We start from the raw sequence: 18,407 nt of genomic DNA on the forward strand, positions 1-18,407 counted from the left end.
TCATTTTCACTCCAGTCTTTAGTGTCACATGATCCTACAGAAATCATTGTGAAGTTGAACAGTTGTGCTGCTTAATATTTTTTATAAGATTATTTGATGATTAAAACATTAAAAAGAACAGCATTTATTTAAAATAGAAATCTTTTGAAACAATATACACTACCTTTCTAAGTTTGGGGTCAGTATTTTTCTTTCTTTCTTTCTTTGAAAGAAATTAATACTTTTATTCAATAAGGGTGTGTTAAATTGATAAAGTGCTGGTAAAGACTTATATTGTTAAAAATATTTATATTTTGAATAAATGCTGTTCTTTTTAATGTTTTATTCATCAAATAATCTTATAAAAATCTTAAGCAGCACAACTGTTCAACTTCACAATGATTTCTGTAGGATCATGTGACACTCAAGACTGCAGTAATGATGCTGAAAATTCTGGTTATTTTAAGTTATTTTAGGGCGAGACACTGCAAGTGAATAAGGTAAAAAAAATAACTAATAGTTATCACCTTACTCAGTTGATTGATTACATTGATAACTGCAAACATTTTTTGTATTACAAGTTTTCTAAAATGTTAGGTTTAAATATGCTAATGAGGCATTATTTAATTAAATATGCGCTAATTTGCATACATTTCTAGTACAAAAATCTAAACCCTGGATGAAGTCAGTTTCAAAATTCTTGTTTAATTCTTATGACATAGAGTCAAATGTTTTTAGGGGATTTTGGGTATCTCATTTCATCACGCCATAATTCAGAAAATACTTAGAACAGACAGAAAACACTATATTCTATACCATTTTTAAGGAATAAAATGTATAAAATCAAGCAAATCATATGAACAAATCCCTCTGTATAAACCTTCAGGATATAGACAGGAATAAAAATGTAAAGTTTGGTGTGTGTAAGTGCTACTGAAGTGGAGATTTATGGCTCAGTGTAGGAGAAAAAACTCATTTTGAGAAAACGGCCTTTAAAAATATGGATTGTAATTAAAGAGATAGTTCGCCCAAAAATGAAAATGTGATGTTTATCTGCTTACCCCCAGGGCGTCCAAGATGTAGGTGACTTTGTTTCCTCAGCAGAACACAAACGAAGATTTTTAACGAAAACCGGTGCAGTCTGTCAGTCAAATAATGGAAGTGGATGGGCACCAGACCTTTAAAAGTAAAAACAAAACATGCACAGACAAATCCAAATTACACCCTGCGACTCGTGACGATACACGCAGGGTGTAATTTGGATTTGTCTGTGCATTTATTTTTATTTTTTACTTTTAAAGGTCTGGTGCCCATCCACTTCGATTATTTGGCTGAAACCGGTTTTCGTTAAAAATCTTCGTTTGTGTTCTGCTGAAGAAACAAAGTCACCTACATCTTGGACGCCCTGGGGGTAAGCAGATAAACATCACATTTTCATTTTTGGGTGAACTATCCCTTTAAAATCTATTGACACAAATAGATAAAGTGCTATAAAAGAAACACTTAACAGTGTTTTTTGGGTGTTTTCTTTCCACTAGTCTGAAAAAAAAAAAAGAAAACACTTTTTGAAAAACCAAAAAGCCCAAAATCTCAAAGTTGATAGGTGCATGAACAAACTGAATTTTTGCCTGCAGTGTCTCCCCTTAAATTAAAATAATATTTCCCAATATTACACATTTTTCAGTATTTTTGATCAAATAAATGCAGCCTTGATAAGCAGAAGAAACGTCTCACTGATCTTGCAGTGTATTTACGCATGCAATAAATTCTGAACAACGTTGGCAAAAGTGGCAGTGCATTTTTAACAATGCATTCTGGAATTTCCCCTATTCTTTCATTCAGGCTGTGGCTTGCGTGTTCGGAGACAGCTGCTCGTGAAGGACGGTCGTGTGGGCAGATGATGAGAGATCTGAACCCAGTCCAGCTGAGCACATGCCAATCGCTGGTGGGTGAGAGGAAGTGAGAGTGACCTCGCTGCTCGTCCGAACCCAGCCGATTGATATCGATCGACCCGCAGGGAGTCACGAGAGAAAACGGCATCGATATGATCACGCACAACACTTTTTCTCATCATAGTCGATTCTTTTCATTTCCTAAACACGTTTCTTTGCAAACAGAGGCGTCTCGTCAGTTTCCATGGTTGGGAAGACTCTATGGGCTCTGTGTGTTTCGCGCAGCAGATTAAAATTCCTGCGCTGACCCTTCTCCCCACTGCGAGGGTCAGTCCATTCACGCCGGACACTGGGAATCGGGTCAAGCGGGACAGAAGCAGCTGCGCAGCAACAAACCAACACGGTCTACTCGCTTTATAATGGATTATTTGCATTATATTCCGATGCCAAAGTGCAAATGCTTTGACATACTTAGGGTTTATTGTGAATGCGAACTGAATCCCTACAAGAATATGTTGCTGCTTGATCTTTTGAAAGATGAGTGCAGAGCCGTAATGAAATAATGCAAATCATCTGCTCCAAATGTTATTAGTTGATGAATCCATCAAACTCCAGATCAAAACAAAATGTCCAACCAGACTGAGTTCAATCCCATCTGTGCTCATTGTCTGGGATGTTCGGGAGAGGATATGGTTGAGTGGAAGCCAGAAATGTGTGACCCACTTCATGCCAAATGAAATAAAATATCAGTGTGACCTTTCTAGAACATCAAATCTGCTTCATATGACCACAAACCAGAAAATATTGGCTGATTTGGAGCTCACAAACACAGATGTTGAGTTAAAAATCTCGATATTTTTATTTTTTCAATAATAGACGTTATGCGCAACATTCTTCCGGGTTCTACAAAACAGCCTTAACTACTTCCGGCTGTCCGCTACTGGTACAGCGAAGATAGGGACGTTCTAAAACACTTAACGTGAAAAACGCTTAACGTGGCTTAAAAAACGACCAGGAAACCCCAAATTTATGTCAAACCTTACTTCTAACAAACACTAACTACTGTCAAAAGAACGAGCCCTTATTCCACAGATAAAGTGAATAATATCAAGCGTTAAGCGTTTTCTCCCCCATGGAAGCCCATTATAAGGAAACAGCTTAACGTGGTTTAACGTACCTCAACAGCGATCAGGGAAGACCAAATTTATGTCAAATGTTACATTTGATAAACACTTGCTGCTGTCAAAAGAATGAGCTCTTATTCCGCATATAAAGTGAATATATCACGTTAAGCGTCCCCCATAGATAAGGAAATAACGTGGCTTAACGTATATAACATTACAAATTTCTGGAGAAAATGTGATGGTACGCAAAGTTGCTCCAAATTCATGACTTCTTTATTATAATTAAAATTTGACAGAAGGTACGCTAAACCAGCCTGAGTCCATGCACTATGGGGAACGCGTAGCTTGATATTATTCTCTTTATGCTGCTCGTTCTTACAAAATAAGCTGCTGTTAAAAGAATGAGCTCTTATTCAGCGTATAATGTTACGCGTTATTCCCCATAGAAAAAAAAAAACACGTTCTGCTGTCAAAAGAACGAGCAGCATAAAGAGAATAATATCAAGTTACGCGTTCCCCATAGAAGTCCATTATAAGGACTCAGCTTAGCCTGGTTTAGCGTACTTTAACCACGTCTTCTGTCAAATTTTACTTATAATAAAGAAGTCATGAATTTGGACCAACTTTGCGTGCCATCACATTTTCTCCAGAAATTTGTAATGTTTTACGGTAGAGAAAAAAATAGAATATTCATTCTATTCTATTGGGACAATCGACCACACAAAAACGGAGCTGCGGTTGGCAACAATAGATTTATTTTTAAACTCTGCTGCCAAGCAGGGTGGAGGGACATCACTGCCTCGAATTGTTTTTGTTATTTCTAGGAAGGGGAAATATATTTGACTCTCATTACAACAGCACAAATCGAGCACAAACAAATGATAGTTTTGGTGAACATTTCTTTTTTTATGCGTGCCAACTTCACCGAGGTCTGCGCAAAGGACTGATCATTACAGACAGCAGGATACAATGTAGGTTACCTGTCTTAACTTTCATGCTTATTACAAAATTAAACTGAACAAAATTACAATGTTCTCAATTCGTCAAAGCGTCCACGTTAAACTGACTTCTATGTGAAATAATTAACGCTTAACGTGATATTATTCACTGTATATGCTGAATGAGATCTCATTCTTTTGACAGCAGCAAGTGTTAATTATATGTAACATTTGACATAAATTTGTTTTTTCCCAGTCGTTGTTTTGTTAAGATACGTTAACGTTAAGCTTTTTTTTGTAATGGAATAGGGGAGCGATTACTTTATATGCTGAATAACAGCAGCAAGTGTTTATTATATGTAACATTTTGACATAAATTTGGTCTTCCCTGATCGCTATTGAGGTAAACCACGTTAAGCTGTTTCCTTATAATGGGCTTCTACGGGGGAGAAAACGCTTAACGTGATATTATTCACTTTATCTGTGGAATAAGGGCTCGTTCTTTTGACAGTAGTTAGTGTTTGTTAGAAGTAAGGTTTGACATAAATTTGGGGTTTCCTGGTCGTTTTTTAAGCCACGTTAAGCGTTTTTCACGTTAAGTGTTTTAGAACGTCCCTATCTTCGCTGTACCAGTAGCGGACGGCCGGAAGTAGTTAAGGCTGTTTTGTAGAACCCGGAAGAATGTTGCGCATAACGTCTATTAAACAATATTTTGTTTTTGTGCTGGTACTTTAGGCCTGTTATGAATCAATAAATATGACACTAAATCTGCCAATAGGTGGCGGTAAGTCTATTAACGAGTGATTCATTGAATCATTCATGAAATGATTTATTTATAATGGCTGATTCATTTAAAAATAAAGCAAGTATCGGGCACAAATGTTCTGATCCGACTTTGTTTGGAGCCATTTTCGTTGGCGATAAATAAAATCAATATTTTGTCTAGAATAATATTTTATAACACTTCAATTTCCATTTATTCTGTCGTGGATAAATAAATGGCACTAAAACCACCAATTGGTGGTGGCAGGTCCCTTAATAAGTGATTAATGAGTGATTCATTGAATCATTAATTCAAGCGATTCGTTCAAATGAAGGAATGAAGCAAGTGTCTGACTCTATGAATGGATTATTGAATCACTGACTCAAATGATTAATTCAGAAACAGATTCATTCAGGAACAAAACACCTCAGTCTTGCTGAGATGCACAAATATTCTGATACAACATTGTTTGGAACCACTTTTGTTTGCAAGACAAAAAAAAAAAAAGAATACAGAGTCTAAAATGTGACTCAATATCAACTTTTTTTTTAGTGCGTGACATACTCAATGTCAGGTCTTTAAAACAACAATTATGATATTATCATAGACGATAAATATTAGGGATGCACCAAAATTAAAATTATTGGCTGAAGCCGAACAAAATTAAACACTGGGCTGAAGGCCGATTACCGAACATGGTTTTTCGTGTTTTCCCCCCCATGTATTTTGCCATTTATTTACCATTGCATAAATTAAATAGCCAAAATGTGTTTACACTTTTGTCTTGCTTTTCAAAAAAAAAAAAAAAAAAAAAAAAAACAATAAAAAGAATCAATTACAAAACAACAATTTAAAAATATTTATTTAACACTGAACATTTTTAACATTCTAGTAGACATTATAGCCTACCAACAAACCACAATTTAACTTAAAATTAATAAGTTAGTAAAATAATATTCTTTGGCCATTTTTAAGACCCCCTTCTTATAATAAACGTATTAATACAGATTTTGTAATGATTGATATCATTATTTTTGTCTTTATTTTATTTTACAGAACAACAGTAAAATGGCAATACTAACATTTATGAATGTAGACTTTTATTTAGTGGTAAACCCGGAAGAAGACCTCAGTCCTAGTTTTTGCTGACAGCAGCAGATTTGTGAATGATTGTCATCTTTGGTCTTTGAACCCTGGCTAAGGAGCTGCTGTCAGAATAAATACAATTGGTGTCTGGTGTATTAGACAACAGAACGTTCTGGAGTTGATTGACTAATGGATGATTTCAGTCATCATACAGCAACCTTTTCTCTCATGGAAGACATGCGATGCGCTTAAACAGTCTCTCGCTGTCGGTGCTTGGAATGATTTTTGCATCTTTCTCTGACAGTTATAAATGCTTCGGTATAATTTATTCTGCCTTTCAGTTGCTGAACATTTGGTGCATCCCTAATAAATATTGCACACTCCTAATACTGAGTGCAATGAAGTAGGTGAAGGACTACAGCAGCTGTACAGTAAATATGATGAGCAGCAGAAGAGCCCGGAAATGCTTTGTCCTGTAGCCCAAAGTTCAATGTCAATGTCAGCATTTGGCTGCAAGGGAAACCCAATATGCCAGTGCACATGCATGCATTACCACAATGACTCTGTGTGTGTGTGTGTGTGTGTGTGTGTGTGTGTGTGGATGCTGAACGTTGCTGGAATAGCGAGAGCTTACTGAGGCATGCTCAGTTTCGCTTTGGGGGGTTTATAGGTGGATTAGTGCTCTCTGCTTTTCACTCGCTCTTGTTTTCTCGGGTTCATCTCTTATTTCAGCGTCCTGCTCATTTACCAGATCCTCGGGTCTACGGTCTGAGCTCAGTCTCAATGTACTCCCTTAATTGGATAGGATGGGATTTCACCTCAATATTTAACAGCCTGACGTGATCCTGGCCGTTGATTATGGATTAAGGCACGGCACTGTTTATAGAAATCACTAATGTAGTGACTGAATGAGATCCTAACAACACAACAGACTCGATAACCAATGACTTTTAATGTCACCAAGACCAGACCCTTTTTTGACCCTTATAAGATTTACACATAAAAAAGGACCAATAAGCTTTCCATTCATCTATGATTTGTTAGGATAGGACAATATTTGGACGAGATACAACTATTAAAATTTTTTGAATCTACAGGTGCAAAAAAAAAAAAAAAAAAAATCACCTTTAAAGTTGTCCAAATTAAGTTACTTTAGACTGGTTTTGTGGTCCAGGGTCACACAGAATATTGTGCATAGTTTATTAATGTTAATTAATACATTAACTAATGTTAACAAATGACACCTTATTGTAAAGTGTTAGCAAAATTTCAGTTTCGGGATTTAAGAATTTATATTTATTTGTAAAAAGGAAGTGAATTATTATGGTTGCCAGACTGGAAAGATAAACAACTAGACAGAAAAAGTTTATAAAGAGATTCATCTCTGATCAGGGGATTTAAACTCTTGATATCTGGCAACCACAACCATGAGCGCGACTTCTTACCAATGCCAAATTCCAATTTTTCCCAAAAATTCCAAATTACAATGAAACATATTCAGGGTTAATAACCAGTGGGCAAATATCACAGACAATTACACTTAATAAATCAAGAGGAGCAGAAAGGGTGGTCATGATTAAAATATGATTCACAGTGCAGCCCTATCAAAGAACAAACACTGAACTGATTTGAGCTGAATAATGACTCTACTGTCTTTCAGAGCTGCTTTACTGTAGAATCTGAAGTTCGTATAAGTTGTCCATAAATGATTCAGCTATTTTCTTGGTTATGTCTGTGAAGCTGCTTTAAAGGAGAAGTTCAATTCCAGAACAAAAATTGACAGATAATGTACTCACCCCCTTGTCATGCCAAGCAATGTTCATGTCTTTCTTTCTTCAGTCGTAAAGAAATTATGTTTTTTGAGGAAAACATTTCAGGATTTCTCTCCATATAGTGGACCTCTATGGTGCCCCTGAATTTGAACTTCCAAAATGCAGTTTAAACACAGCTTTAAAAGGCTCTAAATGATCCCAGCCATGGAAGAAGGGTCTTATCAAGCAAAACAATTGGTTATTTTCTTAAAAACAAAAAAACAAAACTATACTTTTTAACCTCAAACACTCATCTTGACAGAGTCTACATCTACAGTCTATCTTGACACTTCTACATCTCCTTTAAGAAATTCATGCATCTATTTGAATATAGTTTAAAACGTAATTTATTCCTGTAGTTTCAAAGATGAATTTTCAGCATCATTACTCCAGTCTTCAGTGTCACATGATCCTTCGGAAATCATTCTAATATGCTGATTTGCTGCTCAAGAAACATTTTTGATTATTATAATTATCATCAATATTTAACAGTTGAGAAATTGCAGGATTCTTTTATAAATAGAAAGATCTGCATTTAATAGATCAGCATTTATCTGAAATAAAAAGCTTTAGTAACATTACACACTATGCCATTCGAAAGCTTGAAAAGAAATCACAGAAATTAATACTTTCATTTAGCAAGAATGCTCTAAATTGATCAAGAGGGATGATTAAGACATTTATAATGTTACAAAGAATTCTATTTCAGATAAATACCGTTCTTCTGAACTTTCTATTCATCAAAGAAACCTAAAAAATATATATACTCTCAGCTGTTTTCAACATAATAATAATTAGCTTTAAAAGGCTCTAAATGACCCCAGACGTGGAAGAATGGTCTTATCTAGCGAAACAACTGGTTATTTTCTAAAAAAAAAAAAAAAAAAAAAAAAGTACTATTTATATAGTTTTTAACCTCAAATACTCATCTTGTCAGAGTACACTTCTTTGCGTACTCTGTGCACTTCGGTTCAAGATAGTTAGGGAATGTCAAAAAACTCCCATCTAATTTTCTCCTCCAACTTCAAAATCATCCTACATTGCTGTTTTGCCTTTTTTTGTAAAGGGTGTTTGATAGGGATGTAACGGTATCAAAACTTCACGGTACGGTAATACCTCGATATGAATGGCACGGTACGGTATTTATTGAATCATTTACAGGAAAAACAAAACTAATGAAGAGACTCGAAAAAAAGTTCCAGAAGTGTTTATTAAACAGTTTACATGAACACTGAACATATCAATGGCATAAAAATTAGCCATCTATCTGTAATCTTTGAAACAGGAACTTCAATTTTTCAATTTTAATAACAAAAAAATATTAAAACATGTAACCACGTTACTTTTTTTCGCAGTACTTTAGCCTACTTTGTGTAATAACGAAAACATTCATTTTAGTGGAAAAATAAGTCCAAAACTGTCTATTTTAACATTTTGAACAATAGGGCTCTACTATCTTTTGCTTTTTTTTTTTTTTTTTTAATTCTTATGTGTTTTAATTTGTCTGATAATCAAATGAAAGCATAACCATTTATTTATTTTTAATCAAATGAAAAATAAACCCTTTTAATTTTTGGCAAACAAACAGGTTTACTGTTAAAATCCATCCATGAAAGAAAAATTATCTTCAGTTTAAAACGTTTAAATAATAATTGTAGTATTTTTTCTACAATTAAGTGGTTAATCTTCTTGTAATAATTATTTTTTATTATATATATTGTTTTATGTAAATTATTTAAATAGGAATATATAAACACCTGCATTATACTGTACAAAAGTAATACAAGACTAATATTGTTCTGTTTCATGTTAAACCGTACTTTTATTTTGACAGGTTGCCGTGAAGTTTCTGTGTGTCCATGATATGCGGATAGTTTTCTTAGATGAAACGGTAAAAGTGACACTAACAGCAGCTTTGGAGAATGAGTTTATCTGTTCATGTGAGATGCAAATGCCAAAAATTAGCGGGAGCATCAGCGTGCTTCAGTATGAGTGTAGTAAAGAGAAAAAAACGCGTCTCCACCATTCATACAGACAGAGGCAAACGGCATTTCAGTTTTCACAGACACTAGTCCATATCGCGATTTGAATGAAGAAAAATCAACAAATTCCGTGGCATTCCGCGCTATAGTAAATTCCGTTTTTATGAATGGAGTCCTGTGTGTTTTCACGGAAGAGACATTGTAAACGCGCCATCATGTAGAGATAGAGATGACATGCCTTCGTGTAAATAATAAGATAAATAACATAAGGCAATTTAGTTTGTTTAATAAAAGAACAATGTATAGACCTGTTCTATAGGGAAGATAACCTTAAATGACTTCTATTGTGATCTGGCGCTATATCGAAAATAAAATGAACTTGACGTTCAAGGCGGGCGGGGAACAGACCGCAAAGGATTATGGCCACGCCTGGGCTGATGGAAATTGTAGTTCCCGCTACCTCCCGCTCGCTCCATTCGCCTGAGCAAACTTTTCTCAGAAGACCTTTCGTTTTATCGAGTCATGCGACCACGGTAGTATCGAAAAAATGTGCTATTGCGGTACGACGGTATTTACAATACCGTTACATCCCTAGTGTTTGACCTTCTTTGCGCGTTCACTTTGTAAACACTGGGTCGGTACTTCTGCAGCGATGTAGGATGATTTTGAAGTTGGAGGAGAAAATGAGATGGGAGTTTTTTGACATACCCTAACTGTTGAACCGGAATACACAGAGTAGACGCAGAGCTACACAAGATGAGCATTTGAGGTTAAAAAGTATATAAATTGTACTTAAAAAAAAATAAATAAATCAATTGTTCTGGAAGTGAATATCTCCTTTAAGTAAACGACTAGACAGAAAATGTATTAATTGAGAAAAGCTCTGATTGGGGGATTTAAACACTTGATATCTGGCAACCACAACAATGAACGGTACTCGTTACCAATGAAAGATAATGGCAAATTCCAAAATTCAGAATAACAATGAAACATATTCAGGGTTAATAGCCAGTGGGCAAATATCACAGACAATTACACTTAATAAATCAAGAGGAGCAGAAATGGTGGTCATGATTAAAATATGATTCACAGTGCAGTCCTATCAAAGAACAAACACTGAACTGATTTGACATGAATAATGACTCTACTGTCTTTCAGAGAGGCTTTACAGCAAAATATGAACGGTCTTCGTAAGTTGAGTTTGAATAAATGATTCAGCGGTTTTCTTAGTTCTCTATCGCTATCAAGCTGATTTAACACAATATGTATTATATACTGTATATAAAGGATTAAAGAAACAAAAGAGACTTTGAAAAGTGCACTGACTAAAAAGTTCAAACTTTGGGATTTAAGACTGGATATTGATCTGTAGGGCTGGGCGATATGGCCTAAAAATAAAATCCCCGATTTTTTTTTTTTTTCACAAAAAAATTTACGATTTAAAATCGATTTTTTTCGCCCCTACTACTTTCAGCATGTAAAGAAACCCCAGCTTTTCCACAATATACATGGGCACCATATATTTTGCAATATGCATAGCAACTGCATCAGTGATCGCTTTCCACCAGGCCCCATTCGTATCATACCAGACACAGTAAATGTTTGCAAGACAAATAAATATAAGATGGGAGGAAAATATATATTTCCATGCTTTTCTCTTGGACTTATATCCTATACAAAAATATACAATTTTGAACACAGAAATATTAAATGATTTAAGTAACTGAAACGATCTGCTAGCAGGTGGAGGTAAGACACTGATTTAATTACTGAATCATTTCATTCATTTGATTCGTTCGAACGGGTGGTTCATTCAAGAATAAAGCAAGTGACTCTTTATGAATGGGAAATTGAATCATTTCACTAGATTCGTTTAAAAACACACATTCATTCATAAACCAAACACCGCTGTGTTTGAGTGGAGATGCTCAGCTGTGACTTGTTTCAGACCACTTTTGACGACGAAATAGAGCAAAATCAGGCAATAGTGTTATAATCAGACAATGTAAGTCACTTAATAATAACTTCTTGTTTATTTAACTGTTGTAATAAATCAACATCTCGTTTACAAACTCCCTTAAAAATGATTAAAAGCTGTCACTCATCTTAGTTCGCAATCTCACAAAGCTCTATTATGATAAACGAAACTACTGCCCATTCAGTCTCTTATTTACACTCTCTCTACACTTGAGAAACATTAGTCAACGTGCAAAACACATAGAAACCTTTGAAGCTCCACTCAGCGCAAATACAAATATGCTGGTCGGGTCAGACGCACATGGTGCTCCTAAATATTTTTATATAGTCGCACGTAGTAGTTTTTTTTTTTGTCTGGTCGCACCAGTCGCACCATTGAGAAATTAGGTCGCACTCTAGAGCCCTGATATGTGAATAATTCGCCATTGTCTTCAATCATCTCTCTACTCTGTTTATGTGGTAATCATGTCCCCTTAGTGACTCGCGTTATTTTACCAGAACGCGTTATTTGTTTTCAGTTCTGAATACACATATATATATTTTTATAAAAAAATTGCGATACCTCAATTTAATAAAAAATTAAATCGTCTTAAAACGTAAATTCGAATTAATCGAAAAAAATCGAAAGAATCGAAAGAATTGATCTGTTACTCACTATTCCAGAACGAGCACCATCTCGCTGGCCGTCTCGTAGACCTGGTGGAGATTGACGACTCGAGGACAGGCCGCTGCCAGCTCCAACACACCGATCTCATGAATGATCTCTGTCCTGCAGTCCTGGCCCTTCCTCCTCTTCCTCATGTACTTCGCTGCGTACGCTTTCCCTGTGCTCTTCTCCACACACTTCCTCACCACAGCAAACTTTCCTCTGATGGGGAGAGAAGATGAAAGGAAGAACACTTAATAGCAGATAGAACACATCAAGATGACGCTAAAATGTTTGTGGATAATGATGAGCTCTGGACATTTTTACTGAATATAGATGAATCTAACAGCAGAAATAAAAGCAGCAGCAGTCAGTGCATGTGTTTAGTAAGTCTGCATGTTCTGTGTGTCTCACTGTGAATGAATGTCATCGTTTCATCTGATAGACAAACATAAACACGACGCTCATCTCAATACATAAAGACATTAACAAGTGAACCTCTCCAAAGCTGCTCTGAGATTCATTTTAGCAGCTTTACAGCATTTACTTTGAGAAAAACTAGTCAAATATACACCGAAACTCAGATATTCACCACAAACCGACAAAAAAATGTACGTTTGGTTTAACGGTAACACTTTTCAATAAGGTTCATTAGTTAACATTAGTTAACATGAATTAATAATGAACTGCACTTATACAGCATTTGTTAATGTTAATTTCAACATTTACTAATGCATTACTAAAATCTTGTTAACATTAGTTAATGCAGCGTGAACGAACATGAACAAACAACAACTGTATTTTCGTTAACTAACATTAATGAAGATTAGTAAATACAGTAATAAATGTATTGCTCATGGTTAGTTCATGTTAGTTAGTGTTTATTTAATGAATCTTACTGTAAAGTGTTACCGGTTTAACTCAAATTTATGACTTAAATATATAAGTTCCTAAGCCAAAAGTTTTTGAACATTAAGATTTTTAATATTTCCTAAATAAGTCTCTTCTGCTCACCAAGCTTGCATTTATTTAATCCAAAGTACAGCAAAAACGGTAACACTTTACAATAAGGTTCATTAGTTAAACATTAGTTAATGTATTAACTAAGATGAACTAACAATGAGCAATACATTTGTTACTGCATTTACTAATCTTTAATAATGTTAGTTAACAGAAATACAGTTGTTCATTGTTTGTTCATGTTAGTTCACACTGCATTAACTAATGTTAACAAGATTTTAATAATGTATTAGTAAATGTTGAAATTAACATTAACAAAGATTAATAAATGCTGTATAAGTGCAGTTTATTATTAGTTCATGTTAACTAATGTGGTTAACTAATGTTAACTAAAGAACCTTATTGTAAAGTGTTACCGCAAAAACAGTATCATTCTGAAATGTTTTACTATTTTAAAGGTCCCATATCGTACACATTTCTGGAGGTTTATTTTATTTGTTGATGTCCTTAAGAATATATATTTGCGGTATAAGTGCCAAAATCCATCTCAATATATTTTTACAGCTCCTTTTTTAGGAGCTCTGTCAAAAACAGGTCGATTTTGGCCCATCTAATTAATATTCATGAGCCTCTCTTCTGATTGGCCTGTTGTTTTCTGAGTGACGCACAACCAGGCCAATCACAGGTAACTACGGTCATGTATGCTGTAAGCGTAAGCGAGCTCAGAGCAATAGAGAGAGCTGATACTCAACAGGATATTTTAGAATGATCATTAATGTTTTTTCTTTTACAAACACCGAATGCAGTAGGCTACATAACTGTTGCTTTAGTAAAGCCCCTTTCACAATGCGCGCTGATTCTGGAAAATTACGGGAACTGTGTGAACCAAAGCCAGAACCTAAAGGCAGTGTTGTAGTAATGATGCACGTTATCAAGCGACTCTTCACAACGAAAAATAACGTTACGTGCAAAGTGGAATGAAGCAGCGATCATCAGGCAGAGCCAGCTCCTCACTATCAGCGCTGAAGCACAGTTTGTCCAGGTTAGTTTCAGTTTAGTGAAACGTACGCGTCGCATTACATCTCACATCCAAACGTCACATGTCTTTATGGTTTGTGTGTAAAGCACGCACAGATTCCGGAAAACAACTGTGAATGAACCAAATTAAACAATTCCGGAACAAATCGTGGGACACATTATCCGTGTATTTACCGGAATCGCTGTGTGAAAGAGGCTGAAGTTGACGTGCCGCTGGTCTCTTATATTAACGTTGTTCTGAAGCCTGTGCAATGATCGTAGCTTGACATCTATTGACTGAACAGGGTTTTCTCCACTTGTTTTCGTGTTGTTGTTGCTCAATGGAATGGATGCGTTGTTGTCTGGGGGTTTGACAAAAGGAGGGTGGGACGTTGGTTTGTGACTGAAGGCGGTGACTTGAGTCGATCGGACGTCACATCGTTACGGAAGTCACAGCAGCTCGTGAAAATGAACAGCTACTTTAAGCAGGCTGTGTGCAGTTTACTGTGGATTGACTGTTTTGAAACTCATATGGTAGTTAGATAGCCCCTAGACCTTAGTTATCATGAAAAAAGCCAGGAAATTTTGATTTTGACGATATGGGACCTTTAAAAAACTGCTTTCTATTTGAATATATTTTAAATAGTAATTTATTCTTGTGATCAAGGCTGAATTTTCAGCATCATTACTTCAGTCGGTGTCGCATGATCCTTTAGAAATAATTCTAACATGCTGATTTGCTGATCAAGAAACATGATTATTAAAATTATAATTATCAATATTATGAATATTTAAAACCGTTGAGTAATTTTTTTCAGGAATCTTTTATGAATAGAAAGATCCATAGATCAGCATTTATCTATGGATTTAACTGATAAAAATTCTACTTAGCTGTTTTCAACATAATAATAATAATAATAATAATAATAATAATAATAATAAAATAATAATACGTTTTTGAGCATGCTTCGACTTTGAAAATTCAACTTTGAAATCATTAAATATATATATACACTTTTAAAATATATTCAAATAGAAAACAGTCATTTTAAATAGTAAAAAATATTTCAGAATTTTACTGTTCTTGCTGTATTTTGGTTTAAATAAATGCAGGTTTGGTGAGCAGAAGAGACTTATAAAAAAAACATTAAAAATCTTACTGTTCAAAAACTTTTGACTGGCAGTGTATACTAAATGTACTTTTTTAAAAGACCAATAGTAAGAACAATAACAATAAAATAAATTAATAAAAATATCATACAACATGCAGCATCTTTAAAAAAATGTAAATGTAAATTTATTTTATATTTTCAATCAATTACATTTAAAAAAAATTTAATTAATTTACTACAGTTTTGAATTAAATTCAAATTTTAAATTTGAATGAAATCCTTAAATACGGAACCCAATAAACAAACAAAACTGAAAACAGCATTTAGGCAAATAAAACATTTTATGGGGCCTTAAATTAAAAGGCAGCTACTCTGAGGAGTTTAATTATGAACAAAGTTATGTTTACATTCATTCTCAAGGTCTAAAAAACACATGGAAAGCATTTCCTTCCATATGAATGCTAAATAAATATTGTGATAAACATTAATAATGTATGATAGGGATTTTTGACCATATTCCCGTTGACAAAACTTAATCTTAAAACGGCATCATCTGCATGTAAAACTAACTAGTGACGTTTAGTGGCAAGAAAATGAGAAACCGATCACAAAGTGAAACATGCAGGTTCTTTTCCTCCACTAATCTGCTTCAGATCTACTGTAGTAGCAGGACTCACTTCTCCATGAACCCCATGAAAGAGCGTGGCTCACAAACACACTCACAAAACAACTCTGTTCAGGGCCCCTTTCCATTGGATTAAGAGAAAGGCCGGAGCTGGAGGGTTTGAGGGAGTGAAAGGGTGCCGCGGGGAGGGCTGTTGTGTGTCTAAAGATGGCACACTTGTTATCACCGGGGCTGAACGTGCTTTTGTCCCGCTGGCATATTTGCAGGATGAAATCATCCCGAAGCCCAAACTGACCCTCTGTGTCCCACTTTTAGCGCTGAACTTCAGATTCAGGGGAACACGATGAGAAAAAAAAAAAACACTCTCACACACGCTGACAGATGAGGACACACGTCGCCTGAGAGGATTCTGGAGGACAGTGGTGTATTGAAACGACACCGTCCCGCTGAGCTGCGAACACATGCCCTACAGCTCTGTCTCAAATGTACTGCACAGATTTAAGATGAACTGTGTTGCTACACCAGACCTGATAAAACATCCAAACATAAAGTCATTTTGCCACAGTTAGTTGTATAAAAAAAAAAAAAAAAAAAAAATATTCTATCAGCCAGAGATAGAGTGAGAATTCTTAATTTTTTAAATTCTTTTAAATTTTTTTTAAATAAAATGTACACTGTGAGACAACATTATCATTATTGTATTTGTCTCATTATTATTATAAAAACCATTAAAAATAACAACAATAAATACATTTGTGATGAAATAAAAATAACTAAATTAAATAATATAATATAATATACTTACAATAAAATTAATAACTAAATATAATAAATGCATCTTTTGTTTTTATTATTATAATAAAACACCCAAAACAATAAATGCATTTGTCATAAAAACAAAAAATATTACAATAAAATAACTAAATATAATAATAATAATAATAATAATAAATTTGTCTTTTATTTTTATTATTATAATAAAAAATAACAATAAATTTGTGATGAAATAAAAATATAACTAAATTAAATAATATATTTACAATAATAATTACTAAATATAATAATAAATGTGTCTTTTGTTTTTATTATAATAAAACAACAAAAATAATAAATGCATTTGTGATAAAACAAAAATAAAAAATAATTACAATAAAAATAACAACTAAATATAAAAATAACAGTAATAAATGTCTTTTATTTTTATTATTATAGTAAAAAGAACAACAATACATTTGTGATAAAATAAAAATACACCTAAATTAAATAATATAATATACTTAATAAAATAACAACTAAATAATAATAAATGTGTCTTTTTTATTATAATGAAACAACAAAAATAATAAATGCATTTGTGATAAAACAAAAATAAAAAATAATTACAATAAAAATAATAACTAAATATAAAAATAATAATAGTAATAAATGCCTTTAATTTATTATTATAATAAAAAGAACAACAACAACAATACATTTGTGATAAAATAAAAATATAACTAAGCTACATAATATAATAATATACTTACAATAACAAATAACTAAATATGATAAATTAGGGCTGGGCCGATAAACGATATCATATCGAATCGCGATAAAATTTATGTTAATAACGATGATAAGCTGTAGACATTTTTTGCTCGATATGGATTAATCTAAGAGCCAATCACACAGCAGAAATATGCGACAGCGGCCAATCAGCGTGCAGCATGCGTGTGCACGTCAAAGTACAAAGTTCATTTTCTACAGCACTTTGCGAAGCAACCTTACACCAGGACGACAAAAAAAGAGAGTGGAAGCAGCGACGAAAGAGAAACTAACCTCGAGTTATTATTCAAAGATGTTGAAGTTGTCGACAAAAAAAAGGTAGCACGAATTCCGTAAGTGGTTTGACTATCTGAAAAGTGACTCTTAGCTCAGCTGAGAGTTTGGCACGATTGTTAAAACTGAAACCGAAAGCAAAAAACGCACGCGCATTCAAAAGCAATTTTAATCCCCCTTGTTTAGAGAGTGACTCCCCAATGCGCGCAAATTAGGCTACATGACATATCTAGGCTGTTATCAGAATGTAGACTATAATAGGTTGTGTATGTCTACAGCTCTGTATCATGCTTGAAATATTCCGTCTCTGTTTGCACTTTGAATAATGAGAGAGTAGCCTACTTTGATTATGGCTGAATTGTCTGCACTTAATACGATTAAGAAAGAGCTGTGTCGTAATTTTTTGATATTTATACTGTAGAGTGTTTCAAAATGCAGTGGTTGCCTCTAATTTAAATAGCTCAACCTATAATAGAGAAAATAAACAATTGTGTTTATAATAATAAATAATAAAGAAATAAATAAATGTGTTACAAATTATGTTTTTACAATAATTTTATGTTTACATTTTTTACATTTACTTTCATTTACCATACTCTGTCACAACTTTTTTTTTTTTTTTCATTTATTTTAGTAAGTTATTTTAATTTATAAGGCCAAATCTGTAATCTGCTTTT

General features: G+C 34.0%; 1 protein-coding gene across 1 annotated transcript in view; it reads right to left on the reverse strand.

Annotated features, from left to right (window-relative positions):
* stk17a (serine/threonine kinase 17a) overlaps positions 1-18,407 on the reverse strand; it is a 64,681-nt gene that overhangs the window by 21,270 nt on the left and 25,004 nt on the right. Inside the window, exon 2 of the mRNA XM_073831038.1 lies at positions 12,208-12,420. Coding sequence (XP_073687139.1) covers positions 12,208-12,420 — 213 coding nt within the window. The remainder of the gene's footprint in view (positions 1-12,207; positions 12,421-18,407) is intronic.

This window comes from Garra rufa, chromosome 24 (genome assembly GCF_049309525.1).
Source record: "Garra rufa chromosome 24, GarRuf1.0, whole genome shotgun sequence".
NCBI classification, from domain to species: domain Eukaryota; kingdom Metazoa; phylum Chordata; class Actinopteri; order Cypriniformes; family Cyprinidae; genus Garra; species Garra rufa.